This window comes from Muntiacus reevesi, chromosome 10 (assembly GCF_963930625.1).
Source record: "Muntiacus reevesi chromosome 10, mMunRee1.1, whole genome shotgun sequence".
In the NCBI taxonomy this organism is placed as follows: domain Eukaryota; kingdom Metazoa; phylum Chordata; class Mammalia; order Artiodactyla; family Cervidae; genus Muntiacus; species Muntiacus reevesi.
In genome coordinates this window covers 61,069,294-61,097,249 of record NC_089258.1, presented here as the reverse complement: position 1 = coordinate 61,097,249, position 27,956 = coordinate 61,069,294, and the positions used below count along the sequence as shown (strand labels likewise).

At 42.2% G+C, this 27,956-nt stretch overlaps 1 protein-coding gene across 2 annotated transcripts in view; it reads right to left on the bottom strand.

Moving 5' to 3' along the window:
- MTUS1 (microtubule associated scaffold protein 1) overlaps window positions 1–27,956 on the bottom strand; it is a 187,131-nt gene that overhangs the window by 110,465 nt on the left and 48,710 nt on the right. For both annotated transcript variants that reach the window (XM_065901479.1, XM_065901478.1), the window contains exons 2-3: window positions 9,462–11,703; window positions 3,464–3,659 (exon numbers count right to left, since the gene is read on the bottom strand). In XM_065901479.1, coding sequence (XP_065757551.1) covers window positions 3,464–3,659; window positions 9,462–11,555 — 2,290 coding nt within the window. In that variant the 5' untranslated portion in view covers window positions 11,556–11,703. The remainder of the gene's footprint in view (window positions 1–3,463; window positions 3,660–9,461; window positions 11,704–27,956) is intronic.

The following is a 27,956-nucleotide window of genomic DNA, read 5'->3' as shown; positions in this document are numbered from 1 at the left end:
TTTCTTAAGCAGTTGTTTTATTCAACAGCATTAATCTGCAATGCCCACGTAAAACCATTTACATCACAGTAAATTGATACAGATTGTGAAGACAAGAGACATGCCACAGTTTCCAATGTATTGAGCTGAGCCTAAGAATTTTTCCAAAACTCATGGTTAATTTGAAAGTGCTTCTTTAGATTGATAACGTGAAGGTGAAGAGCATGGACTCTGAGCCCTGTTACTGGTCAGTGTGACTTTCTAGCTGCACAACCTGGACAAATGATTCGACCTCAGTGGGATGGTTTCTTCTGTAAAATACAGATAAGCCTCGCAGACTTATTTTACTTCTCACTATTGTGAGGAGTAAAGGAATTTATAGGTGAGACGATAAAGACAAAACCTGGAACCTGGTAAGCATGTTAACAAGTGTGAGCTGCTACTATTGGCATTATGATTATTATTAGAAACATTTTTCCTTGCTTATGTCATCTTATTTGAGTGGCTAAAACACATACATACTCCAAAGAAGCAAAGATAACTTGCATATGGTTTGTTATAATCACTAATCTGGTTTCACATAAACTTCCAGATTTAAGTTACTCTTTTATTTCTAGTTTTAATGAGATATGATTGACATACACTACCATATAACCATATAAGTTTAAGGTGTGCAGCATAATAGTCTGACTTACATGGATTGTGATTACCATAATAAGTTTAGTTAACATCATCTCATATAGATACAATTAAAAAACTTTTTTCCTTGTTAGGAGACTTACTCTCAGGATTTATTCTCTTAACAACTTTCCTATATATTAATGCATAGCAGAGTTAACTGCTGTTCTCATGCTGTATGTTACAATTCCCAAGTTTTGACAAGTGAAATGGAAAAGTTCCACTGGGTTTAATCACAAGTCTTCCTCATACTCATTTTATAGCTTCAAGAAAATGGCTATTTCACAGCTCCAGGTCTGGTTTTCTACTTAGTTCTCTGAAAGGATTTATTGAAAACCCCAAGTGGGCTGGAACATTCTTGCTGGTTACCTTTCAGGAGAGCAACTTTGTATGAGCACAGAGGATGTCCATTTGGTTTCAATTTTCGAAGACACAAATACTTCATTGTACGGTAAATGGCAACATGCTCTCAATGATCCAAAGGCATATTGTTTTTGCTTCTTGATTTTCTGTTCTAACTCTGTGATGATTAAGTTTCCTTTTCTCCAGGACAAACACCTCTCAATTTACTGTGAGCATGCAAACAAGTTATAGTTGCTATTAATTTTATTAAAAAATAAACACATTTTAAACATAGCATCACCAAGTTAATCTTCCAACTGTTCAACTCAAATGCAAACCCACAAAATTTCTGGCTAGAGTCATTTTTTTTTTTTTTGCATTTATATATGGAAAATTACCAAGTAAGAGATTCAGTTTTTGCCTAATTGAGTTTTTAACTTGGATTGAAAACTCTGAATGCATAGCTTAGTTATTATGCTTATGTACACAGGTTAATAAAAGCTCAAGAAATTTCCTGTCTTTTCATGAAGACTAGGCAGACCTACTTTTCTCTCTTTAAGGCATGGCATTCTGTAGCATACAGTAAAGGGACTTCAAAAATATGTCACTCCCTGGTAGGATCACCTATATAAAAGAATCTCATCTTTTACAATATATTCTGGGTACTGGCCTAATTTGTAGAAATGCGTGTGCTTCAGGTTTTCTGGGATTTGAGCACCATGTGCTAGAATTACACTATAAGCAGCCACTACTCAGAAAATCAGGTGAGCTCCAAACTGTCCCTAGAAAGATGAGGACTGCAAAAGCCTGACAGTCTCACACCTCTCACTTCACAGAAGTCGGGCGAAGGTACATGACTAGCTCAGGCAGCCCCCTGGGGCCACGGCCTTGCCGTAAGGTAGTGCTCCTCGCAACAGGCCTGGCTGCCAGCGGCCATGGCCCTCCCGGCCGCCAGGCCACAGGGGCCCCTGATGCCTGAGCAGGAAAGGGGCTTCCCAGCTGCAAATCCGTGAGCCTTGGACGGCAGCAGCAGTAAGGACCAAAGCTTTGATCTCACTTCTGCCCCACTCCCCAGACTGTGGTAATGTCCAGAGTAAGGTTTATTGCTTCTCCCAACATCTTGAGCACCTCTTACTGTTGTTCTCCCAGAGTTCCTCTGGGGGTAGAAACGGAAATGTATGCAAAACCCCCTTCCTCCTCCTCCTGGGTTTGCTCCTCACAACCCTCAAGATCTGGATGCACAAGCCCTGAATTATTTGGGCCTGGACCTAAATAAATCACCCTTACAACCTGTCTGAATGTTATATAAGCTTCTGACATAACAGCTTCATAATAGGAAGCGTGACAGCTTCATAATAGGATTGGAAAATAAAACCTCAAAATACTAAGGTGTAGACAGGTAAAGCGATCCCTGGGGATTTCACTGGTTTTGTTAAGTTTCTGCAGAATGTTCTCATGTCTGAGGACACAGAAACTTTGAGGCACCTTCTCCCCTAGACCATTCAACAGCAGTCACTATTTTTATAAGGGAACTCACTTCTAAATCTATCTGACATGCCTTTCATTTGCTCAGTGCTGTACCTGCTAAAATGAGGGGTGGCCCCTGCAGAGTGCTCTCAGTCAACTGGAAGGGCCAGCAGGCTTCTTGTCTTAGTCCTTGTGAAAGGGGCTGCCTTCCCCACTTCCTGTTCTGATTTTGTAACACAGAGAAATGCTAACCTCAGCCAAACTTAGGAAGACATTTAAGAGCTACTCTGGAAGCTCTCAAATTTTATAAATCTGCCTTCACTACTTTTAATATGCAAACCAACACAAACATTTGTATTAAAAAAATGTAACTCTGTAGTCATCTTCATATCCCTGAAGATTTTTAACATATTTATTTGACTGCATCGGGTCTTAGTTGTGGCATGTGGAATCTAGTTCCCTGACCAGGGATCGAACCCCGACCCCCTGCATTGGCAGCGTGGAGTCTTAGCCATTGGACCAACAGGGATATTCCTCCTTGAATATTTTATAATACACCTTTCAGTAAAATTCAAGAAAAACACTAGTCACTTCATTTTTGATGAGGGCACATGATGAAAGGAGTATATCACACAAATATTACTAAGCACTTGACTGTCTGTAAAACATCTGAAAGTGAAATGATTCCTGTATGACCAACCAGGGCCTGCTTGTTTATGGAGACATGCCTGCTTCTGGAGAGCTTTTATGTCGGTTTATGCATATCTCTCTCCCCAACTAGTCTTCAGCATTGCTCAAGGATCAGAGCTGTGTCTTAGACTTCTTTTTCCACCTTCCCTGTGCAAGATGCTGGACCACAAAAGACTAAATGGTTTAGTGACACAATGCATTAGAATTCTAGAACCAAAACCGGTCTCTGTGCTTCCTGATGGGACCAATTTAAATTTGAAAAACTTATGAGCTGCTCTAAAGCACAGCTGAATTATTTGACTCTTACCAGAACTGGACACACGCCTGATCCTCTGGGGAGACACGGCCCGATCGGAGGCGAGATTTCTGCTGTCGCTATTCCGCCTCAAACAGGAAACAGAAGGCCCCACTTTGGCTTTCAGACCAGGAGTTTTCCTCAGAATGGAGGAGCTGGGTGTAGCTGGTTTCCCACCTGAGACGCCTGCAGGTTTGGAAGCGGAATCCTGTGGGAAGACGAGGGAAGACGTCAGTCCAGGTCATGACTTCCACTTCCACATCACCACTTCCTGTGGTGGTAGGTATGGGAAAGAAACAACTTCTGTCTAAACAGATATGCCTGATGGATATGTTTCATTTTTACTATGAAGACATTTCAACTCTTGATAGTTCACTCTTTGACTCACCATGATCTGCCTTGGGTCCCTTCAGGGAAACTGTACCCAAGGTCACTGGTGCCACAAGTTAAATTCAAGCTGTAGCTTTCAGTCCTTTTCCTAGACTTCCTCTCTATAGTCTCCAACACCCATGATGCCACCTTTCACTGGTTTCTCCCACAGAGCTGTTTCCTGGTTTCACTTCTATCCATCTGGTTATTCCTTCTCTGGGTTCTGTTCTTCTCTGCCTTTAAATGCTGGTCATCGCAAGGGCCCTAAACTTGGCCCTAGAACCTGTCTCACCATATACTCTCCCCAAATGACCTTGTCCACTCTTTCAATCACCACCAAGTCCTCATGTCCAAGTCGGCACTCTCTCCCGAGTTCCCCACATATTTAATTTCTTTCTTCATCTGCCTCACTTAGCATACTTCAGGTGCCTTGACCCAATAATGTTGACAATAATCATATTATTGTTGTTTTTACTAATCAACATACAGCCCTTTTAAAATGAAAAGTAAGTTCAAAATGTACGTATCAATTCATGATCCTAATAACCCTTCAGGGATGCCTTCACCATACTCCATTTCACAGTCGAAGAACATGAAGCAGTTTCTAAAAATCAGGTGAATTTTACCCATCCATCTCAAAACTTAGGTCTTCTCATATTCACCACCACGTACCCAGACACCTGACTTACACAGTGAAAGCTATCTCTAGAAGTCTCCTTTCTTAATTTCTGTATGTTTCTGTATCACTGGTCCAACCACACACACAGAACACAGCAGGCAGAGGCATAATCCAACCACCTTCATTTAAGTCAGACATTAAATTTAGAATGTAGAACCAAATTTAAATTAGCACTGAATTTAGAATCAAAAGTGTAGAACAGTGCCAGTCTCCTCATTCAGTATTTTTGTTTTGGAAAATGTGGCTAGTTTTTAAAATGTTGTATTAACACACAACGGATTTATCTTTATTTCAAATGAATATATATTCTAGAAACGTCTTAGTTTTGATGTTAAATGCCATAATGCTGACAGATGTAGCCCTTGTCGGTCTGCCTGAGCACAGGCTCCCTCATTTCTGGGATGCCTGGAACCAAGTTCTGGTCTCCCCCGCCTCCAAATTGTCTCCCACTCCACTGCTCAGGCCATCTCTTCTAAAGTCCAAACTGGGTCAGGAGGCTTCCCTCGGTCTCCTAGATAAAGTCAGCTCTTCTGAAAATGGCCTCTGGGTTGTGGTGTTCCTGCCCTCCTCTTCACTGGTTCCTTACTGCCTGTGGTTCTGCATTCCCAGCTCCAGACATTCTCATTATCCTGCAAGTCCCGCGTGACAATGCGCCTTCATCTTTGTACATGTTACTCCTTCCACCCAGAGTACCCTTCCAACTCATCCTCGATCTTTAAGCTTCAGCTGGTGATCCATGTGCTCTCCCCACTAGAAGCCTTCCTTCCTGGATCTCTCTCCCCATCACCGCCACCAACATAGCAGTCCATACACACCCCCAACTGAGAACCTGACAGCCCATTTTTGTTTACATTCTACTACCCCCTGCACTAGACTCTAGGCTTGGCCAGGGGCTGGGTCTTTCCATCTCCATATCCCAACAATCACCACCATAAACAGCACACAGTGTGTGTTGGCCGCTCAGTTATGTCCAACTTGTTGCAACCACTGTAGCCCACCAGGCTCCTCTGTCCACAAGATTTTCCCAGCAAGAATACTGGAATGGGTTGCCATTCCGTTCCCTAGGGGATCTTCCCAACCCAGGGATCAAACCCATGTCTCCTGCACTGGCAGGCGGATTCTTTTACCACTGAGTCACTTGGGAAGCCCCCTAAAGCACACAGCGGGCACCCAATAAATGTTCTCACTCTACGTGTAGGAAGTGAGAGCCTGAGGTTTCCAAGAACAAATTTCAACATTGTAAGCCATGGTTTATATTCTCCCATTACATAAAGAAAAATTGAGCCTCACAGAGACCAAGTAACGTGCCTGATGCCACTTTGCCAATGAATGGATGGAACTACCATGTGAAACCATGTCTATGATGCTGATGACATCCACTATGTGAATTAAAAACTAACTTAAATAGGGCAATACGCTAAGAGAACACTGGAAAGCAACGTAAAATTGGCCAAGAAAAGCGAGCAAAGGACAAAAAATCTTCTCCCACCATTGTGAAACTGGCTAAGAAAAACGTTAAAAAACATTAAAAAAGTAACCCAAACTTCTAACCAACTTACAAAGTAAATCTTTAACAAATCAGATTTGCTCTGCCTTTTAGAGCCAACATTCCTTGAAATTTTGAAAGCCCAGTGTGTGGAGCAGAAAGGGCCAGGATTCAGGTCAGGAGGCCTGAGTTTGAATCTCAGCTTTTACAACTTACCAGCTGTGTGTGTGTTTTAAGTAACCTCTATGAGTCTTTCAGAGAAGGCACTGGCACCCCACTCCAGTGCTCTTGCCTGGAAAATCCCATGGACGGAGGAGCCTGGTAGGCTGCAGTCCATGGGGTCGCGAGGAGTCAGACACGACTGAGCAACTTCACTTTCACTTTTCACTTTCATGCATTGGAGAAGGAAATGGCAACCCACTCCAGTGTTCTAGCCTGGAGAATCCCAGGGACGGCAGAGCCTGGTGGGCTGCTGTCTATGGAATCGCACAGCACAGAGTCGGACACGACTGACGCGACTTAGCAGCAGCAGCAGCAGCTATGAATCTTTAAACTGTAGCTATGAACTTGCCTGTTGTTACTGGAAAGAGTAAATGATAATGTATAAAGCACCTGAACATTCTGGAAAATTAAATGACATAATTTATGTTAAGAGCCTAGAGCAGAGGGTTTCGCCCAGAGTAGTCACTGAAGAAACATCCATTTCCTTGCTTTTAGATAATTCCTCATTCCTTTCATCAAACACAGTATCACCAACACAAAACCTCTGTAATGCATAACTACACTCAAATGCATCAAATTAAAATCAAGTTCCTACTGACACAGAACTTTTCTGAAGTTTCAGATAAGCCCTGACCAGCTTCCCTTGTGGCTGAGATGGTAAAGAATACGCCTGCAAGGCAAGAGTACCAGGTCCAATCCCTGGGTCGGGAAGATCTCCTGGAGAAGGGAATGAATACCCACTCCAGTGTTCTTGCCTGGGGAATCCCATGGACAGAGGAGCCTGGTGGGCTACAGTCCATGGGGTCACAGAGTCAGACATGACTGGGTGACTGACACTCATTCAAACAGCTGTGAAGTTGTAGGCAACCTGAGGATTCGGTAAACTCAAGGACTAACTCCACTCAAGACCAGCAGAGCTCAGAGAAAACGCATATCCCTCCAGCACTGTCTCAGCACGGACCCAGGGCAGATCCAAAATCTTTGAGTACTGCCGAAGTGACCAAGAAACACAGGGGTTTGCCTACAACATGAAGCAAAGGCTCATTCAGCCAGCTCTATAGTAAGTAGAAAGCCTGTGGCCGGTGGCCGTTTGGCCAGCCCTTGCCCTGTGACACACAGATCCGTGTAAGCGGTGAGTAGAGATATTGGAGAGAACTGCTCATAACACACTACCATGCGGGGGAAATGAGTTTGGAATATTTGTCAGTAAGTAAAAGTGTCAGTGCTGAAAATATGGAAATCCTATAGCAAGACTTCTAAGATGAAAAGTGCTTCTTCTCCAAGATACACTGGGATCCATTTGAACCTGGTGATCCTATCACCTTATTTCTATAACACATCATCAGCCTGAAAAACAGGATTTCATTCTGCACGTGGGAAATAAAATGCTGACTTACATGATGCACAGATCAGAAAGGCTTTTCATTTCAAAGTTACACAACCAATTTATAGTCAAAGCAAGTGTTATTTAAAGAAACTTTATGCTAGGATTTGGGAGGCAGCTGGTGATCAATGCACAATTAAAAAGTCCCCCGTAAATCAAGGAGGAATAATTCTATTGTTTTCATGTATATGTATCTAGAATTAGCAAACTAAGAATGTTTCTTAGCATTACCACAGCTTATCATTTAATTTAGCAAAGTATCAAATTAAAAATTGTATACAATGAGTTTCCCAAGTTTGAATTGACAAAAGAAGTTAAAAATAAACACCTGAGTTTTGAAATAATGGACAATCTCAGTAGTTCAGGCATCACTGTGGTGTGCCATTCTTTCTAAAAAGATTTATTATAAAAGTTAAAGCATCTCTAAACTGACCTATCTCAAGACTATCTCTAACAGGACCTAAGAATTCCTGATGTATCCTGAGAAGTGAAATTGTTAGTCGCTCCAAAATTGTTAGTCATGTCTGATTCTTTGTGACCCCATGGACTGCAGCACACCAGGCTTGTCTGTCCATGGGATTCTCCAGGGAAGAATACTGGAGTGGGTTGCTATGCCCTCCTCCAGGGCATCTTTCCAACCCAGGGATCAAACCCGTGGTCTCCTGTGTGGGCATGCGGATTCTTTTCCATCTGAGCCAGGAGGGAAGCCCTGAAAACACTTACAACAGCCTTTCATCACTTCAAACCATACATGTTTCATTCCTTCAGACGGGAGTCCTTCACACAGATGACTCATAGCTGCCTTCCTTCCCTGGCATCTGGCACCCACATCCACTCTTGACCCATAGGACAGAAGCCCAAGAAAAGCCCTACATGGGCTGAAAACGCATGCCAGTCCCCATTACCAAAAACAGGACTGAGGACAAACACACAGAGCCCAAGACTAGCCTCTGAAATGTTTCTAAAACGCAGAAAGCTAGTTTCTTCATGCTCTAGGCAAAAATTATATACAAGTTTAATGTCTGTGGCTGATTCCCTTTGCTGTCCATCTGAAACTATCACAACATTGTTAACCAGCTATACTCCAATAAAAAATTAAACGTTTAAAATAAATATATATACACATGCTTAATAAAAAATAATCTTTGAACTGCATGTGAATTCCTGTTTAAATGGAACACCCAAATATCTGCCAAGTACCATTAAAAAAAATATTGCCTTTTCACCATATGAAATACAGTGGGTTTTATTTTAGTACCAGGGACCAATATGTTAGGACAGCAAGAGACCTCAGACAGTTATTAGCCCAAACCTTTCATCTCTGTGTCTCAAAATACTACTCGGCCCAAGTCACATTAGCTGATCAGAGGCAGCATCCAGAATCTTCCTGTTCACCAGAGGGGGCTCCCTGCCCGGAGTGGCTTCCTCAGAGGAGCCTAGGAGCTATTTTCATCTTAACACTGTTTACCAGCACTGCTGAGACATTTCTCAACTGTGGTCTGATACAGCTCAAAGTTCATAAAAAATGTTTTTTGTTTTTTTTTTTAATAAATGTAAAATACAATCAGATATCTAACTTCAAACAACTACTTACATAAAAACATTAAAGTAACTTGTCCTTTCAGCTTACTATTAAAAGCAATACTGATGCTCAATATAAAATTCTGAAATTGAGATTTTTTTTCCAATATGCATATAACCAATGAATACCCTAAAATGTACTAAGAATTAATGAATAATACTGCAATACCTGAAAGCAAATCTGCACACAGAGTTCAGCAATATTATTCACTATTAAAGGGGAACTAATTGCTAATCCATCCTGCTGTTTCCACCACCATTTCCTGAAGCAGGCAGAAATTTCACTTACCAAAAACAGAGAACCAAAGTCAGAGGTCTCGTTCAGGATTTCCTTTTTTAGCTCCTGTTTTGCCACTGATGTCCCATTTTCTTCTTCACCCTTCTTTTCAGGGCTAATCCTATCGATGTTGGAAGTATAGGGTACTTCCAAGCGTTCTGTGCTTTCCATTTTCACAGGGAGCTCATCTTTGATCTGAAAAACCGCAGCCACGGATCCAGTCTCACATGCTGGATTGGAAGAACTTGCTTTGTCAACATCTTCCTGATTCGATTTCATGGCAGATGTTGTTCTTGGATGCTTCTTGTGTGAAGCATTTTTAGAATGAGTTGTAACATGCACAGCCTGGCTCGTAATGAGTTTATTAAATTGCTGCTTGTGCGTCTTGTTAATTGGAATTTCTGCTTTGGGGTCTGCATTCAAGTCATATGTTGCTGTTTTGCTTAAACCCGTTGACTGCCTTGAGGAAGACACTGATGAGGGAGATGAGGCACCAGTTAACTGAGATCTGGGTGCAGCCTTTGATAGAGCAGGGTCCTTTGGCTGCAACACGGGTCTGGATACAACTTTTGCTTTAACGTTCTTGAAGTTTGGTCTTGGGTAACTTATAATTTTGGTTTTTCTAACTTTGTTGCCGAGGGGGCTATTTGCTTTGGTTGTTGATTTTCCTAGGTTAAGTTTTGACACAATCATTGGTGCTGCCTTCAAATTTGGTAGACATTGGAGCTCTCGATTACTTGTCTGCACTTTGCTACATTTCTCCACGCCTTCAACAGGTGAGACAGAAAACGTTGTGTTCATCGGTTCGAGGATTGGCGTGGACATGCAAATTCTGTTATTTGTACTGATGACCATATCATCTGCATTCCAAGTCAGCTCAAGTAGTGATGCTTCCTTTTGCCCTGGAGGGCTATTTGGTATCAGTTCTACGGTACGATTTTGGGTTTCCAAATGCTTTTCATTGGAGGCAGTTGGTGTGTCTTTAGTCACAGTGACTTGGTGTTTTGGGCCCAGCACTTGGGTTTTGCTTTTACTAACAGCTGGCACCAGTAAAAGGCATTCATCATCTATAAAACAATTGGACACTGTTTCTCTAACGTTTTGGCCCATTTCCTTTTGCCCATATGAGCTCTGTGAATGTGTCTCCCTATTTGGTTCATCTTTAGATGAACAAAAGAACTCTTGTAATACAGACCCACTGGGAACATCCATGCCATCAGAAACTTGTGTTAGAGCTTGTATCCCCTTTTCTCTGCCTCGTCTTTGCCGTGTTCCATCTGGATACTCACTGGCAACCTTTTCCGAAGAACGGTGACACTGATTTTCAGTATCTGGAACAACAACATCAACTTGCATCACCATGTCAGAAAACACTGTGTAAGCTGTGTCCTGGGCCTGTGATGCCACAGCTTGAGAATTTTCAAAGCTCTCTCGATCACAACTTGTTTCTCTCACATGTATCTTATCAGAATGGGGAGATGGAAGAATGGAACAGGATAAAGATGTATTTATACTTCTCGTGTTGGTGGACTGCAGGCTTGCAGTGGTAGGCAAAGGCTGACTTTTACCAGTGGTATCATGTGTTACGAAGGTACAGTTAACATTATCCACTTTTATGTCAAAAGTCTGGTTGAGCAGCAAGGCAGTAGGATTGTCTGTACAGTTCAAATCATCATTGTTAGTTTTCCATACAAAAGTTAGAGATGTCTCAACACTCTGGTTCAATGATCCTAGGGAATGACAACTGCTATGCAAATGTTTGGGTTCTGCTGTATTTACAACATGTGCAAAAGATGGACACGTGGAATCCATGTGCACCTCTAACGCCTCCTGACTGATTAAATTACTTGAAGATGTTTGGTGATCGTGTACTTCAACACACTGAGGGGTTAAAGAAATTTTTTCGCCAATGTCCACATCAGAGCCAGTTTCATAATCAACCAACATGCCATCTGGGTTGGCCAAATGCCAACTCGCATTATTGGTTGAAGCGTTTTGGGTAGGTGGTGATTTTTGGTTGTATGCATATGTGTTTCCATTTTTATCACAGATAAATAAGGATTGCAGTTCATCTTCTGTCTTGCCATCTGAATTATCATCATTCATCCTGAATATTAACTTTAAACCTCTGCCGTTTTATTTCTTTTTTAACCCCTTTCAAATGAGAGGGAAGGAAAATTTGTCTTTGGTTTTTCAGCACAGTTGAAAGTTTCTCAGTCCAAGATGCTTTGCAGTTGAAATCCTTTGTTGTTTCCTGGAAGAAATAAAATGTTTCACACTCAAGTGAACATTAGAAAAATCAACAAGTCATTACTTGATTAATTTCAATTGCTTTATTTTTACATTTAGAACCTACAACTAAGGACATAGGTAATTAAGATATTAGCTACAGACTCAACCTCTTTTCAAACACACTTTTTCATTTGACGAAATGGGCAAAACAGCAAGATGCTGTTAAAACTGTGCCCTCCCTAACTCATCGCAGCAGAGAAGGACGCCAAATCTGACAATAGGTTTTCTTTCTTTTTGGTTGACAGAGTTGACCACTGGTTCTAATTTGCCTAGGATGGTACCAATTTATGCTTATTGTCCCAACATAATTAGAAAGAATGCCCTTTTCACTTTCGGAAGGGTCCCCTACTGTCTCCTTGGAGGGTGATTACCAGATAGACTAGGCAGGCACAGCAAAAAAAAAAAAAAAAAAGCTGAATATCGATGAAGACTGAGGGCATCAGCATTTTCTTTCCCCTGTTTTCACTGTGTATCTCAAACATACTGCACTTCAAAATTGAAAACAAAAGCCATTACTCTTCATACTTAAAGTGGTATTCTATCGGAAGTACCAAAAAAATGTTAAACTGAGGTTACTGTATGTCATAGCAAATCTACTCTGGCATATCCATTAAAAAAGAAAAACTTATATCCAAAAATTTATACACAAAAGAACATGATTTGTAATAGAAACATTATTCGCAGTAGCCCAAAAGTGAAAGCAAGCCACAGGTCTACTAACTGGTAAACAGATAACAAAATGCTATATATCCATGCAATGAAATATATTTTTCAGCAAGAGAAAGGAATGGAGTATTGATTGGTACATGCTACAACATGGAATCAACGTTAAGACTTAAAATATTATAAATAATAGTATAAGCAAAAATTACAAAATATAAGAAGCCAGTCGTAAAAGACTACATATGATGTGACCCTATTTCCATGACATGTCCAGAATAGGCAAATTTATAGAAAGCAGACGAGTGATTCTCTAGGGCTAAGAAGGGGCAGGAGGGAAGAGAATGAGGAGTGGCTGCTAACTGGCCTGTTTCTTTTTGAAAGTAATGAAAATGCTACAAACGTTAAGACTGTGGTGATGGCCGCAAAGGAATTCTAAATACACAAAAACAATTCAATTGTACACTTAAAATAATCATCAAAAATGACCCAGGAAAGTTTTCAAATTCAAGGATTTTGTAAATAACTAATACCTTATCATGCTTTTGGTTAAACTGAAGTGCTTAAGAAAGGCCCAAATATTTAAGCTCAGACTACAAATAAGTCACACAGATATACATTTGTTTGAACTGACTTGCTCATCTAGGTACTGTCAATTGGATATCATGGTGCTGTTCTGAAGAAATAAAATATCCATCGGGGAAAACAATGACATTCTGTAACCTAGAAAATTATAAATTAAGAGTAGATCTCATTTTTCTAACTTTCAATCTTTCCTCTGTATTCAAACATACTTCAGTGACCTAAATACAACCAGGACAATAGGAACAAGGGAAGAACTGAGACGACAGTATCTTCACTAACAGTGCTCTGTGTTCCCAGCCGTGAATGCTGAAACCGGCCTTTACTGGGGGCACGGAGAAAGGCCTCAATGTTTATCTCAATAGCACGTATGTGCATGCATACCAACACATGCAACCAAGAGACCCTGATCTCAAAACAAGTGCAATATAACTCATATACTAACAGAAATAGGAATAGAATTCTATAGAAAATAGAATTTTCTATACTAATAGAAAACGTAAATGTCTTTTTTCCCCCACTGTAGCTCCTTAGTTAGAAATTACTGAAACAAGAGATTTGGGGGCAGCACCTTAATAAAAGATTTTATGAAACACAAATTAACATTTTTAATCCTCAAGTATAAAACAGGTTCAAGCTAAATGAAAAGGGAAGTCCATGTATTCATATTTTAGCTGTGGTAGTGGGGGGGGTGATTTCACAAAGCACTAAATAAGGTACACCTTTATGCTTCCATGAAGGCCCATACTCATTTAAGGAACCCTGGTATAAGCAGATGGGAGTGCTACTAACAGAAGAATTCAACACAAATCATAGATGTTATTTGTCTGTATAAATAGATTCATTAAAGTTAACTGATGCAACTTTTACTTCCTGAGCTCCCTCTTCCAAAGTATATAAAATATGATTTTAAAACTGCAAAAGAATAAAGAAAATGGTTTGCATGTCAAAACATCTCAAATTATTTCTAAAATAAATGTACAAAGGATAATTTACACCACTTCGTTGTTGTTTGGTCACTAAGTCCTGTCCGACCCCATGGACTGTAGCCCCGCCGGGTTTCTCTTTCCATGGGATTTCCTAGGCGAGAATACTGGCATGGGTAGCCACTTCCTTCTCCAGGGGATCTTCCAGATCCAGGGACTGAACCTGCATCTCCTGCACTGGCAGGCGGATTCTTCACCACTGAGCCACCAGGGAAGCCCTAATTGACAACACGAGTTACATGTCATTCTCTGTTTAGGTTGTTTCTAGTTTTATTATTAAATATTATTTACTTATAAATAGTACTGGACTAAATATTTTTGCTGTTTCCACTGTTTGTCACTGTTTCCCCATCTGTTTGCCATGAATTGATGGGAAACAGTGGAAACAGTGGCTGACCTTATTTTTCTGGGCTCCAAAATCACTGCAGATGGTGATTGCAGCCATGAAATTAAAAGACGTGTGATCCTTGGAAGAAAAGCTTTATGACCAATCTAGATAGCTTATTAAAAAGCAGAGACATTACTTTGTCAGCAAAGGTCTGACTAGTCAAGGCTATGGTTTTTCCAGTGGTCATGTATGGATGTGAGAGTCGGACTGTGAAGAAAGCTGAGCACCAAAGAATTGATGCTTTTGAACTGTAGTGTTGGAGAAGACTCTTGAGAGTCCCTTGGACTGCAAGGAGATCCAACCAGTCCATCCTAAAGGAGATCAGTCCTGGGTGTTCATTGGAAGGACTGATGTTGAAGCTGAAACTCCAATATTTTGACCACCTGATGCGAAGAGCTGACTCATTTGAAAAGACCCTGATGTTAGGAAAGATTGAAGACAGGAGAAGGGGATGACAGAAAATGAAATGGTTGGAAGGCATCACCATCTCAATGAACATGAGTTTGGATGGCATCATGACTCAATGGACGTGAATTTGAGTAAACTCCGGGAGTTGGTGATGGACAGGGAGGCTGGGCGTGCTGCAGTCCATGGGGTTGCAAAGAGCCAGACACAATTGAGCAACTGAACTGAACTATTTTTGTAATCTTTGACTACCTGTTATGGCTTCCTTTAGAAAAACTTCCTGAAAACAACAGCATCACTGAATCAAAGGATGTAACTTTCTAAGGCTCTTGATATAGTCTGTCAAATCATTAATTTTTAAAAAAGGCAGATTATTAATAACATACATATTAATATGCATATAAAACCTGAGGTTTCTTTTAAAGCTTGTGCATTTTGTTCAGCATTGTCTCCCAAAAATTTTCCCGTGTTACTGTGATACGAAAATATTTCTAACAGTTGTGAAATTCCACTAAAGGTACCATTAAATTTTTTAGATTAAGTCAGTAGATTACAAAGACTATTAGGAAAATAAAGAACCCATCAATTCTCACATGACTGCTCAGCACACCTGGGTGTATGATTGTTTGAATTCACAGATACAAGGAAAAAAAATCTCAAACTCAGTGAACAAAGCTATCAAAAAATAAACAAATAAATACCACAGGGAGTTCCCTGGCTGTACAGTGGTTAGGACTGCTATGGTTCTGGGTTCAATTCCTGGTCGAGGAACTAAGATCCTGCGAGGCATGCAGTGAGGGAAGAAAAAAAAAAAACCCACCCCACCTCCCTAAAAAAGAAGCCACAAAGAAATGGATTCAGAAGAAATACTTTAGGAAAATTTTGGTATGAAATCAATTTACTAGATAAGAGTACATAAGAGTAAAGAATTAGAGGTATAGAGATGTGAATTCTGCAGTTATCTTATCAGCTTCAGGATTAGTTGGAAGATTAACCTCAACATTCACTAAAGAAAAAAACAGCTTCAAGACATTATCACTACAGAGCTATAGCCCTGGGCAGGAGAGAGTTGACCAGCCTTTCCTCAGGAATTTTGTTAAAAAAAAAACAAACAAAAAAACCCCCATAAAAGTTAGCCTTGTATTGTGGCCAGTGTCATCCCCTTCCTGCCTTACGAAGAGCAGCACTGACATGCACACTACCATGTGTGAGACAGACAGCTGGCGGGAGGCTGCTATGGAGCTCAGTGAGCTCAGCGCTGTGATGACTTAGAGGGGTGGGATGGGGTGGGGTGGGGGTAGGGATGGGATGGAGGCTCAAGAGGGAGGGGATATGCTTACACTTGTATCTGATTCACTTTGTTGTGCAGCAGAAACACAACATTGGAAAACAATTATACTCCAGTTTAGAAAAAAGAAGAGGACTTCACTTATGGTCCAGTGGTTAAAGAGTCACCTGTCAATGCAGGGGACACAGGTTCAATCCCCGGTCTGGGAAGACTCCACGTGCCTCGTTGAGGCAGCTAAGCCCCAGCACCACAGCCCAGGCTCTAGAGCCCAGGAGCCACAACTGAGGAAGCCTGCACACCCTAGAGCGTGCGCTCCGCAGCAAGAGAGTAGCCCCACTCGCCGCAACTAGAGAAAGCCCGTGCACAGCGATGGAGACCCAGCACAGCCAAAAAGAAAATAAACAAAAATCAATCTCAAAAAATATAATAGTACCTAAATTTCTATCACACAGAACTCATTCTCTGACCTAATCTCATGTTCTTTGCCTTAATCTCCCCTGACGCATGAAGAAATGTCTTTATGTTTCTATGATTACAATGTGATTTGTAAAGGCTTTAAAGTGGGGAACTTTTAAACCTTGGGAACTTTTTTTTTTAACTAAAGCAAAATTAAAGACACTTGAAAAAGAGAGAGAGAAAAGGTTGGACTAAATCATTCTTACCCAACGGGTTAATTCCTCAAGCTGTCTTTCAGTAGCATTATCTAGCAGAACAAAGTAGAATGATTAACTTTGCTCTCCTTTCTAAGAGAGCCATCTGGGAAAATAAGGAGACCTTTTCCCGAGAACAATGAATGAGAGAGAACAACTTCTCTACTTATTAAGATTTGGGAATATGATAGAGGAGCTCCTCTTGAAAAAGAGATTAGCAAAATACTAATTTCTATAATTACCTGTAGGTCAAATATTGATAGATACGTAGTAAAAGAATAGGTCAATGAAAAGCACTGCTGGTACAAACTGTGAGCTATTTCAGCATCTTTAGAAAAAAATAAGGTTGCTCTCTAAATCTTAGCTTAAGAAGAAAGGCTACTAGTTCCCCAAAGATAAAAATCCATTACCATATAGTTGAATTTATTATCATTAATACTGCAGAGGATATTTTAGAGATCCAATTCAAATTTCCTCATTTTACAAATGACGAAACCACTTCTAAAAAATAAACTACATGGCTGGACCAAATTAGTTACTAATGGCAGTTTACCATTAGATTACACAATAGTTATGTGCTTTATTTGTCAACTGAACTATAAAACCAGAAGAGGCTAATGCATCCGTAGGTATCTTCTACATTTCCCAATGACCTGCAATGTCAAACCGAACAGTTTGAACTAAATACAGCTTAACTTGAATCCCATATAATTATGAAATACTTTGTTTCCACAAGTCACATTGCTTTGCAGCCATAAAGAACTTTAACTTTACTTCTTATTTATTTTAAGACACAGCATACCAGTTGTTTAATACAAATACAGCTATAATTTACAGCTTTAAATCATAAAATTATGTCAGTCAACTTTTTAAAAACTCACTAATTACAACTGTAGTTCATTCTCTGGGCTTTAAAACCCAAAGTATTATCTAATGTTCAACTTATGGTAAAAAAAAAAAAAAAAAAAGAAGAAGAAAAGAAAAAGACGACACATACACTCAAGCCCTGAGTTTAGTAAAGAACATCTTTACATCTAGGAACCAAGCAAGGACCAGCACACCTACTCGCTGGTTTTCTAAGAGCATGACAGTTTTCAGTGAAGCCATTTAAAGGAATGGCTTTTCTTCTTTCTCCAGAAGGAATCTAGAGTTGGTTTAGTAAATTTTAAAATGAAAGCTATGATTAAAAATAATGAAATAATGCCATTTGCAGCAATGTGGATGGACCTAAAGAGTATCATACTGAGTGAAGTCAGTCAGATAGAGAAGGCGAAAGATCGAAAGATCGGATGACATCCCTTATACGTGAAAGATACAAATGACCTTACTTACAAAACAGAGACTTACAGACTTAATGAACTTATGGTTGCCAGGGGGGAAGCATGGGGAATAGGGTTAGTTAGGGAGTTTGGGATAGACACATACACACTGTTATATTAAAAATGGATAACCAACAGGGACCTACTGTATAGCACAGGGAACTCTGCTCAATGTTATGTGGCAGCCTGGATGGGAGGGGAGTTTGTGGGAGAAAGTGTGTGCGCGCGTGCACTCAGTCGTATTTGACTGAGTGACCCCGTGGACTATGGCCCGCCAGGTTCCTCTGTCCATGGGATTCTCCAGGCAAGAATACTGGAGTAGGTTGCCATTTCCTCCTCCAGAGGATCTTCCCCACCCAAGGATCGAATCTGCTTCTCTGGTTTCTCCTGCAACGCAGGCAAATTCTCTACCACTGCCTGGGAAGCTCTTGGGGGAGAATGGATACAGGCACATGTGTGACTGAGTCCCTTCATAGGACTGATCACTTGCAGCTATCACAACATTGTTTGCTAATCAGCTATACTCCAGTATAAAAGAAAAAGTTTTTTAAAAAATGAAAACAACAGATGCTCCACAACAGAACTGAACTTTCAGTAACTTAGACAAGAGATACAAATCAACTGGGCTGCTTGTGAAAAAAAGCAGACTGAGTCAGTAGATCACTGGTGGGGCCTGAGAGCCTGCATTTTGTATTCATCTCCCTAGTGATGCTGAAACTTCTGGGCCATGGACTATCCTTGGAGTAGCAGGGATGTAGCAGAGTGCTCTGAGCAAAGACTGCCCACCGAGTCAATCAGATCAATACAGTAACTCGTCAGTCAGAAGCACTTACCCTCACATCCAACTTTATAGTTTGTTCTCCAAAACAGACGTTCCCTACTTTTGAACCCTTGATTTATGCTTCTGCTCTTTCCTCTCAGTTTCCCAGATGGCACCAGTGGTAAAGAACCTGCCTGCCGATGCAGGAGACGCGTGTTCGATCCCCGGGTTGGGAAGATCCACTGGAGGGGTGGATGGCAACCCACTCCAGTATTCTTGCCTGGAAAATCACATGGACAGAGGAGTCTGGGGGGGGTGGGGGGCTACAGTCCATGGGGTCGCAAAGAGCCAGACACTACTGAAATGAACTCGCAGCTCAGACAGCTAATGCACCCTCTATAGAAAATAACTGGGAAATTTTTTTGTAGTCACAGAGTTTATGTTGCTTCTAAATCCTACTTGAGTTTATTCCTTCCACATGGAGGGAGTTCAGTTAATGCAACATTCCTGCCCCTCTTCTGTGCTTTTACTCATTCCATCCAGAAGCAGGAATGTGACTGGATTCCACAAATTCAGAAGAACCAGCTGGGTGAGGACTAGTAATGATGAGGGTGGCATTTGCCTCGGCCACTAAATTTAAGACAGACTCAGTAACAGTCCCCCCCAGAGCCTGAGGCAAGGAAAAAGTCAGTAATGCTGACCCTATCTTCATTTTAAATTTGAGATTTTGGTTATGCTCTTAACGTTCTGATTTTTTAAAATAGTGCATTAAATATTTATCATGATCACTGAGGTTTTTCTGGCCTCACTCTCTTCACCCTAGTCTCAGCCTCGTTGCCCAGAGAGAACACAAGCTCTATTCTGTTCCTCTGTCCCTACAGTGGAGGGACACCTAAAATTGTAATTCATCTGTAATCATCTAGCCACCTTACTCTGTTTCCTATTTTTCAGATGGTTCATAACCAGAGAGAGGAAGGAGAGTATCTAAGAATCAGCAGCTAACCCTGACCATGTCCTGGCCATGCTTTGGAGCAGAGCCCAGGAAGCTGGGCCCCCAGGAGCCCTCAGTTGCTGGATGGGGTGGTGGGAGGTTGGGGTGAGGGGACAATGACAGAATCCCCCAGGAAGGGCTGCAGTGGCTGCTGCAACCCAAGGAAGCCTGTGGGGCTTTGGACTGCGCTTTTTCACAGACCACTGCAGGAGAGCGTCTATACCGAAACCATCAGCTCAGCCAGTCTGAATAGCTGTCTCAAAAACAAGGTATTATTTACTGAGCCCTCTCAAAACTGTAACTATGTCACACTAGGCAGCAAACCATCAGGAATTAAGAAGGGGTAAAGGGTGCGGGAGCAAAACCCATGTGGGGAAACTGGGGCTCCTGCCCTGGCCAGAGTGGAAGATGCTTAGGCTCAAGGCACTGCCAGAGGTTTTATCACACTGGCAGTTGCAGCCTCTATCCTGTAATCCAATGGCAACCCACTCCAGTACTATTATCTGGAAAACTCCATGGACAAAGGAGCCTGGTGGGCTACAGTTCACGAGCTGGACAGGACTGAGCGACTAGCACAACAGCAATCTTGTAATCCGGCTCACTTTTTCAGCTGGAAGGCTGGTTTTAAATAACACAGACTGGGTGAGAGGCTTTAAGCCTAAAACTGTACATTCTTCCCACCTGAGTGAGCAGCTCCAGCTCACGGCAGCTGGGTCTGTGGGAGAGTGGCTGTCTCCAGGGAAGCAGGCTGCACATGTCTGCAACCTGCAGAGTACCGGGCCAGGGACCCCCGTCGGAAACAAAGCCACTTGGGTGGAGGCCTGAGGGCAGGCTATTCGCAGGCCGCCTCCCCGTGCGGGGCACCCAGGTGGACCTTGAACCGGGCCTGGCAGACATGGGCGAAAGCAGAGGCTCCAGCAGACCCAGTAGAGAGCTGGTGGGAAGCTCGGGGGAGGCTCAACTACAACTGCAGGGAAGAGATTGTGACGGGCCCTTTCAGACATCGGTGGTCTACAGAATACATGCCTCACTTGGGACAGCAAAGCAGAAGATTCCTGTGTGCCCCACGGAAAACGAGAATGTTTCCAGCTTTCAACTGTTGGCAACAGATCTGGCAGGTGGCACTAGACAAGTCACCCCCAATTCCACTCTAACCAGTCAATTCTAAAGGAGATCAACCCTGAATATTCACTGGAAAGACTGATGCTGAAGCTCCGATACTTTGGCCACCTGATTCAAACAGCCGGCTCACTGGGAAAGACCCTGACGCCGGGAAACATGGAGGACAGGAGAAGGGGACAACAGAGGGCAAGATGGTTGGATGGCATCACCGACTTGATGGACATGAGTGTGAACAATCACAAGGAGATGGTGAAGAACAGGGGAGCCTGGAGTGCTTCAGTCCTTGGGCTCACATAGAGTCAGACATGATTTAGCCACTGAACAACAAATACATCCAGAGACAATGTGGGAATGTGGATGGGCTCTGGTGAACAGGAATCCATGTGGGTTTTCAGAAGCTTCGAGAATCACAACACCAGCCCCCGAACACACATACACACCCAAAGTGTTTCCAATTCCTCCTTGATTGGATAATTAAATATTAGGAGTAAATCCTCCCTAAGACTCAGGCTTCTTCTATTTAAGTAAATCCAGAAAAGAGGCATAAGCAATAAGCTGTTAGCAGCACAAACATGAAAATGTCTGCTTAAGAGAGAGGGTAAGGCGTGTCCTAGGCGGGGGCTTTCCTAGTGCAGAACCGTGGCCTTCAGAAACACTGAAAACCATTTTAGAAACTACAGCTCAGATAAACTTTCCCCGTATTACTATTTCAGGCTTAGGCGATTGGGTTGTTTTCAAAATGTGGTAGTTTGGGAAGGGGGGAAAGAGACAAGATGGTACTGGGGTCACTCGTGTGCCCGTCACACTCTGGCTGCTGAACTAACAACCTGGCAGTAACGACAGCCCTTCCTATGAAGGACCCGAACTGTTTCCTGGAAGAACATGAAGTCCTTCTAGATTCTGAGATCACTTCAGCCTGACAGAACCTGAGTAAGATACTGGTGCTAAGTTGCTTCAGTCGTGTCTGACTCTTTGTGACCCCGTGGACTGTAGCCCGCCAGGCTCCTCTGTCCATGGGATTCTCCAGGAAAGAACACTGGAGTGGGTTGCCATGCCCTCCTCCAGGGAATCTTCCTGAGCCAGGGATTGAACCTGTGTCTCCTGCATTGGCAGGCAGGTTCTTGACCACTAGCGCCACCTAGGAAGCCCCAGATACTGGTAAGGATATTTACGGAAACTAAATTCTGGTCTTTTAACTCAAAGTCTCCAGAAAGTAAGCTCCAGAAGGACAGGATTTCTTCTCCCTTGGGTCTGGTTTATTCACCAAAGTATCCCCAACAGCTGGAAAGTACACAGTGGATTTTCAATAAACAAACTGTTGAGTTAATGAATATATGAAAGGGCCAGGAAAATCTGACTTTGAACTTTCACTTCTGTAACATATTTGGACTTTAACTTGTAAAGTTAGGCAATTCTACAATTAACTTTCCCCTAGAATCATGACAGTGCTAGAGGTTTATAATCAAATTTAGGCATCGTCACTATATTATTGGCAGCCTTCCCAGGTGGCCCAGTGGTAAATAATCTGCCTGCCATGCAGGAGACACAAGAGACGTGAGTTCAATCTCTGGGTCAGGAAGATCCCCTGGAGGAGGGCATGACAACCCACTCTAGTATTCCTGCCTGAGAGATCCCATGGACAGGGGAGCCTAGTGGGCTATAGTCCATGGGGTCACAAAGAGTCAGACATGACTAAGTGCACGCACACACATACACACACACATACACACACACACACACAATGTTATTGGTAATTTAACTTTGTCATGGGAACCCACTGTACTTTGTGGGACAAATGGCTTTATATCATCTGAGATTAGAAAGAGGAAAGTAAAATTAAGCCACAGAGTGGCCAGAGTCAGTGTAATTAATGACCCATCATAGCCTCCAAACCCTCTGCCCAGATAGAAAAGTACCCAAAGGGACAGAGGTTTCACTGAGGAGCAGCCCCTTGAAGGTATGAGCAAGGCCCTGGTTAATCATGGGTTCGATTCTAAGTACAATGTGTGAAAAGACCCAGAAGCAGGGACGCTGGAGGAGAATCTGTTCCTTTCACATGGGAGCTCAGTCTATCCTCATGTCAATCTGACCTTTACCTTCATCCTGCCCTGAGGACGGACAGTACTGTATCTGCCTGGAGAAATGGGGACAAGTAGATGGGGCAGGCTTGGCTGAGCTTTGCTCACTGTCTTCTGGGAGCGAGCTGGCCTGTGGGGAGCACAGGACCCCCCACTCCAGGACAGCCCAATGGTGACTAGGAGAACCGAATTCTGAGGGAGGCTGTGAGAAACCCTCTTCAGGTTTCCCTGGTGGCTCAGATGGTAAAGAATCTGCCTGCCATGTGGGAGACCCAGGTTCGATCCCTGGGTCGGGAAGATACCCTGGAGAAGGGAATGACAACCCATTCCAGTATTCTTGCCTGGAGAATTCCAAGGACAGAGGAGCCTGGCAGGCTACAGTCCATGGAGTCACAGAGTCAGACACGACTGAGCGACTTTCACTCACTTAACTCATGTGGGAACTTGGCCTCCTGATAGCCTTTACCAAGGGTGAATTGATAGTTTAAAGGCCAGTTGACCTCACTCTGCCATACTTCTCCATTGGTCCAGAACCCAGATCAAGGATAGAGATGTTCCTTACTGGACAATTCAGTGAACTGTTACCTAGTTTTATTTTTCTTTTAGTTCCTAGCTTAAACCTGTGACTTCTACAAGGTCCACTTTTTAAAACAGTGGTACAATGTGCACAAAATTTTTCATTCTCAATTGTACAGTTATATAGCATTAAGTGGGCTTCACTGGTGGCTCAGAGGTAAAGAACCCGCCAGCCAATGCCGGAGATGGGAGGGATCAATCCCTGGGTTGGGAAGATCCCCTGGAGGAGGAAATGGCAACCCACTCCTGTATTCTTGCCTGGAGAATCCCATGGACAGAGCCTGGAGGCTACACGGACACACAGCATTAAGTATACTCACAACACTGTGCAACCGTCACCACCACCCCGCTCCAGAATGTTTTCATCTTTCCCAGCTGAGACTCTGTGCCCATTAAACACTCACTACCCATTCTCCTCTCCCCACACCACCCACCGCTGGTGACCAGCGTTCTGTTGTCTATGAATCTGACTACTCAAGGTACCTTATAGAAGAGGAATCACACTATACTTGTCATTTTGTGACCGGCTTGAGTCACTTAGCACACTGTCCTCAAGGTTCAACGCTGTTGCAGAATGTGTCAAATTTTCCTTCTTTTTTTTAAGGCTGAATAATATACCACTGTATTTATAAGCCACCTTTATCCAGGTATCCATGGATGGACACTTGGGTTGCCTCCACCCTTTGACCACTGTGGACAATATTGCCATGAACATGGCATACAGACGATCTCTTCCTTTGCAACCCTGTCTGCAGTTCTGTTGGGTATATACCAAGTGGAACTGCTGGTTCACATGGTAATCCTACATTTAATTTTTTGAGGAATCAGAACTGTTTTCCAGAACATCTGTACCATTTTTCATTCTCACCAGCAATGCACAGTTCCACTTTACTTACGTTTCCACCAAAACATATTCCTTTGTTCTTTTTATTTTTATTTTTTTTAAGATAAAACAGCCATCCTATTGAGTATGAAGTGATATATCATCGTGACTCTCAATTGTATTTGCCTAATGACTCATGATGTGGAGCATCTTTTCACATGCACAATGACCATTTGTTTATTTTCTTTAGAGAAATGTCTATTTACGTCCTTTGCCCATTTTTCAATTGGTCTTTTTGATATTATGGTTGGTTAGCCCACTCTTTAAGATCACATGTTTTAGGAAAATATTTTCCTTTTCTCTGGGAAGCTTGATTGACTTAGCCTGTTGGAGCAGGCCCAACATCAACTCCTGTTATTAAACTGCTGTTACAGGTTGCATTGCACATCTCAAAAAGAGACTTATGAATGGGCATTATTTGGAAATAGGGTCTTTATGAATGCAATCAAGTTAACATTAGAGTCATTAGTGTGGGCCCTAATTCAACATCAGACTAGTGTCCGTATAAGAGAAGGAGCATGCAAAGAGAGAGAAATGCCATATAAAGGCACAGAGACACAGGTGGAAGACGGCCACATGAAGATGTAGGCAGAGACTATAGATTTACATTGACAAGCCTGTGAGCAAGCAGGGCTACCCAGAGCTAGAAGCGGCAAGGAAGCACCCTTCCCCAAAAGCTTCGGGTGGGCAGGTCCTGCTGACACCTTGACATTGAATTTCTGGCCTTCAGAGTTCTAGGAATAGGTTTCTATTAATTTAAGCCAACCAGTTTGTGTTGCTTTGTTACAAACTAGTACAACTCTGTTCTAGAAAAACAGTGCATCACTGAAATCCTTTTACAGGTTGGGTGTATGGAATTCAGAACACAGTTTCCATTATTTTAAACACACACACACATGAATGATGAATGGGTTCCCAGGCAGACTAGGGATGACATTTTAACCCTTCCTAGAGCATAAGCACTGCCCAATAGTACTGCTATTTCTTCCAGAATTATGGGAAAATCAGCAAGCATTGCACATGGGGCTCTAAGTCGTGTCCAACTCTTTGCAACCCCAGGGGCTGTAGCCCACCAGGCTCTGCTGTTCATGGGATTCTCCAGGCAAGAATACTAGAGAGGGTTGCTATTCCCTTCTCCAGGGGATCTTCCCAACACAGGGATCAAGCCGTCTGAGCCACCAGGGAATCCCATGCCAGCAACACAAATCCTCTGCCATAGCCACAGCCTCCAGTAAAGTATACCTTTTCTCTCTAGTGGGAAAATGACGACTCTTCACCATCCACTCAAAGTGCTCCCTGCTGCCCAGATGGTGACAAGGTCTCTATCCTTGCTGCTCCCTTCCACACACGCCTGCACCCCAGATGCACAGCCAGTGACGCAGAAGATTACAGCTCCTCCAGATGTTTCTCTCCCTGCTTGTAAAGGCAGCAAAAGTTTAAACTGTCCTTCACTTCAAGGATAAGTAGCAGTGAAAATGGATGAATTGAGGTAAAGATCTTGGTTTTAATCCAAACCTATCTTTACCTTTGGGAAAGTTAACCCAGGTAGCAACTAACAATTCAACTAACAACTCCAGCAACGGTAGAAAAGAGATTTTACCTTTTTTATTATAAATACGATGGTTAATACCTCAGTTTAGAATTTCAATGCATATAAATTCAACAATAAAAAATCAAAAAAACAGACTCCTATTTAAGCTCAAAGCATTTTCATCTGAAACTCACAAACAGATATAAAAGAGTCAAATGCCAAAATTAACCTTGAGGATGATGGTAACAAAAGCAACGCACATACACCATCACACAAAAGTGACAGAAAGTTATGGTAAAAGTGCCAATGAACAAAGCAACGCTGCCAAGAATGTTTCCTTGTGTAAGTAAAAATGAACACAAGTGGTACCTTCCCCTGTTCTCCCTAAAATACAAAGTCATCCTTCCACATATGAAGACACGTGACTTTGATACAGCACGCTTACTCTTTTCCTAGTCTGAAATCATTATAATCAATTTTTTAAATATTTGTTTACTTGCAAAGGAAAAAATAAGAATAACAAAAAATCCACCATTATGTGACACGTTACACACAAACCTCAATATCTGAGGGCAGAAACAACTTACTAGAGCACAGAGAAGTCAAACAAGTTTGCAAAGAACATACCGCAGGGTGCAAGGCAGACAGGCTGCAGAAACCCAGAGGGACCCAGGAATTAGACACACACACACAACGGAAGGTGGGCAGGCGGTGCTCATGATAGGGAGACTATCTGTAATTCTCTGTTGTTCAATCACTAAGTTGTGTCCGACTCTTTGTGACCCCGTGGACCATGGTACACCAGGCTTCCCTGTTCTTCACTATCTTCCAGAGTTTGCTCACATTCGTGTCCATTGAGTTGGCGGTGCTATCTAACCATCTCATCCTCTGCCGCCGCCTTCTCCTTTTGCCTTCAATCTTTCCCAGCATCAGGATCTTTTCCAATGAGTGAGCTATAGGAATTATAATTCTCTGTGAAGTGGCTCAGTTGTGTCCGACTCTTTGCGACCCCAAGGACTGTAGCCTACCATGTTCCTCCATCCATGGGATTTTCCAGGCAAGAATACTGGAGTGGGTTGCCATTTCCTTCTCCAGGAGAGCTTCTGGATCCAGGGATTGAACCCGGGTCTCCCACATTGTAGGCAGATGCTTTACCGTCTGAGCCACACTAAACACCTCCTCCGCCAGGACCCCACCTCTACCCTGTACATTTAGACAACTGTCCCGATTCTGGCAACAGCCATATGATCTTAGAAGAAACAAGTGAGACATCCCCATTTAGAGTCACCAGACCCAGAAGAGGGTGAGGATACGGCAAGGGGGTACAAACAGGGAAATTTAGTGAAATTTTTCCTATAAAATGGTAGGACTACCAACGCACTGCCTGTCCGCAGCTCCATAAAAAGCTTATCATCGCCAGGCTTAAACAGCCCAGGCAAAGGATAAGATTGTTCTTTGCAAGAGAACAATGCTTGGAAAGAACAGAGAAAAAGACCTACAGATACTGACACCAAAGGTTTCACATTATCATGCCTCCCAGGGTAAACCCTTCCCCTAAGACAGTTTTCTGAGCTTTTTTAGACGATCAACCTTAAAAAGGAAGCCAAGCATCAACTCAATATTTGAGGACATTCTGATATAAAAGAAAAACAAATAATAAAAATTCTCAGAGGGAACTGAGGCCATGCTGGCAAGAGAAGAAAAGTTAGAAAATCTGTAATTAATAGCCTGAAATATATATCCATGCTAAAACTGATTATTTTTAAAAATGTATGGATATAAGAATGCTCAGAAATCAATGTGAAAGTCATAATGAAAAATTTCAGAAGATATAATCTAACAAACTAGCTCACAAATGTAAACTAACTCAGAAATTTTCACAAAAATGAAAAAGGATTTTTTTTTAAATTAAAGATTCATCCAAGTGATCTAGCGTTCAACTCATAGTATTATAAGAGGGAAAAGGAAAATTTTGTAGCAAAATATAATCAAAGAA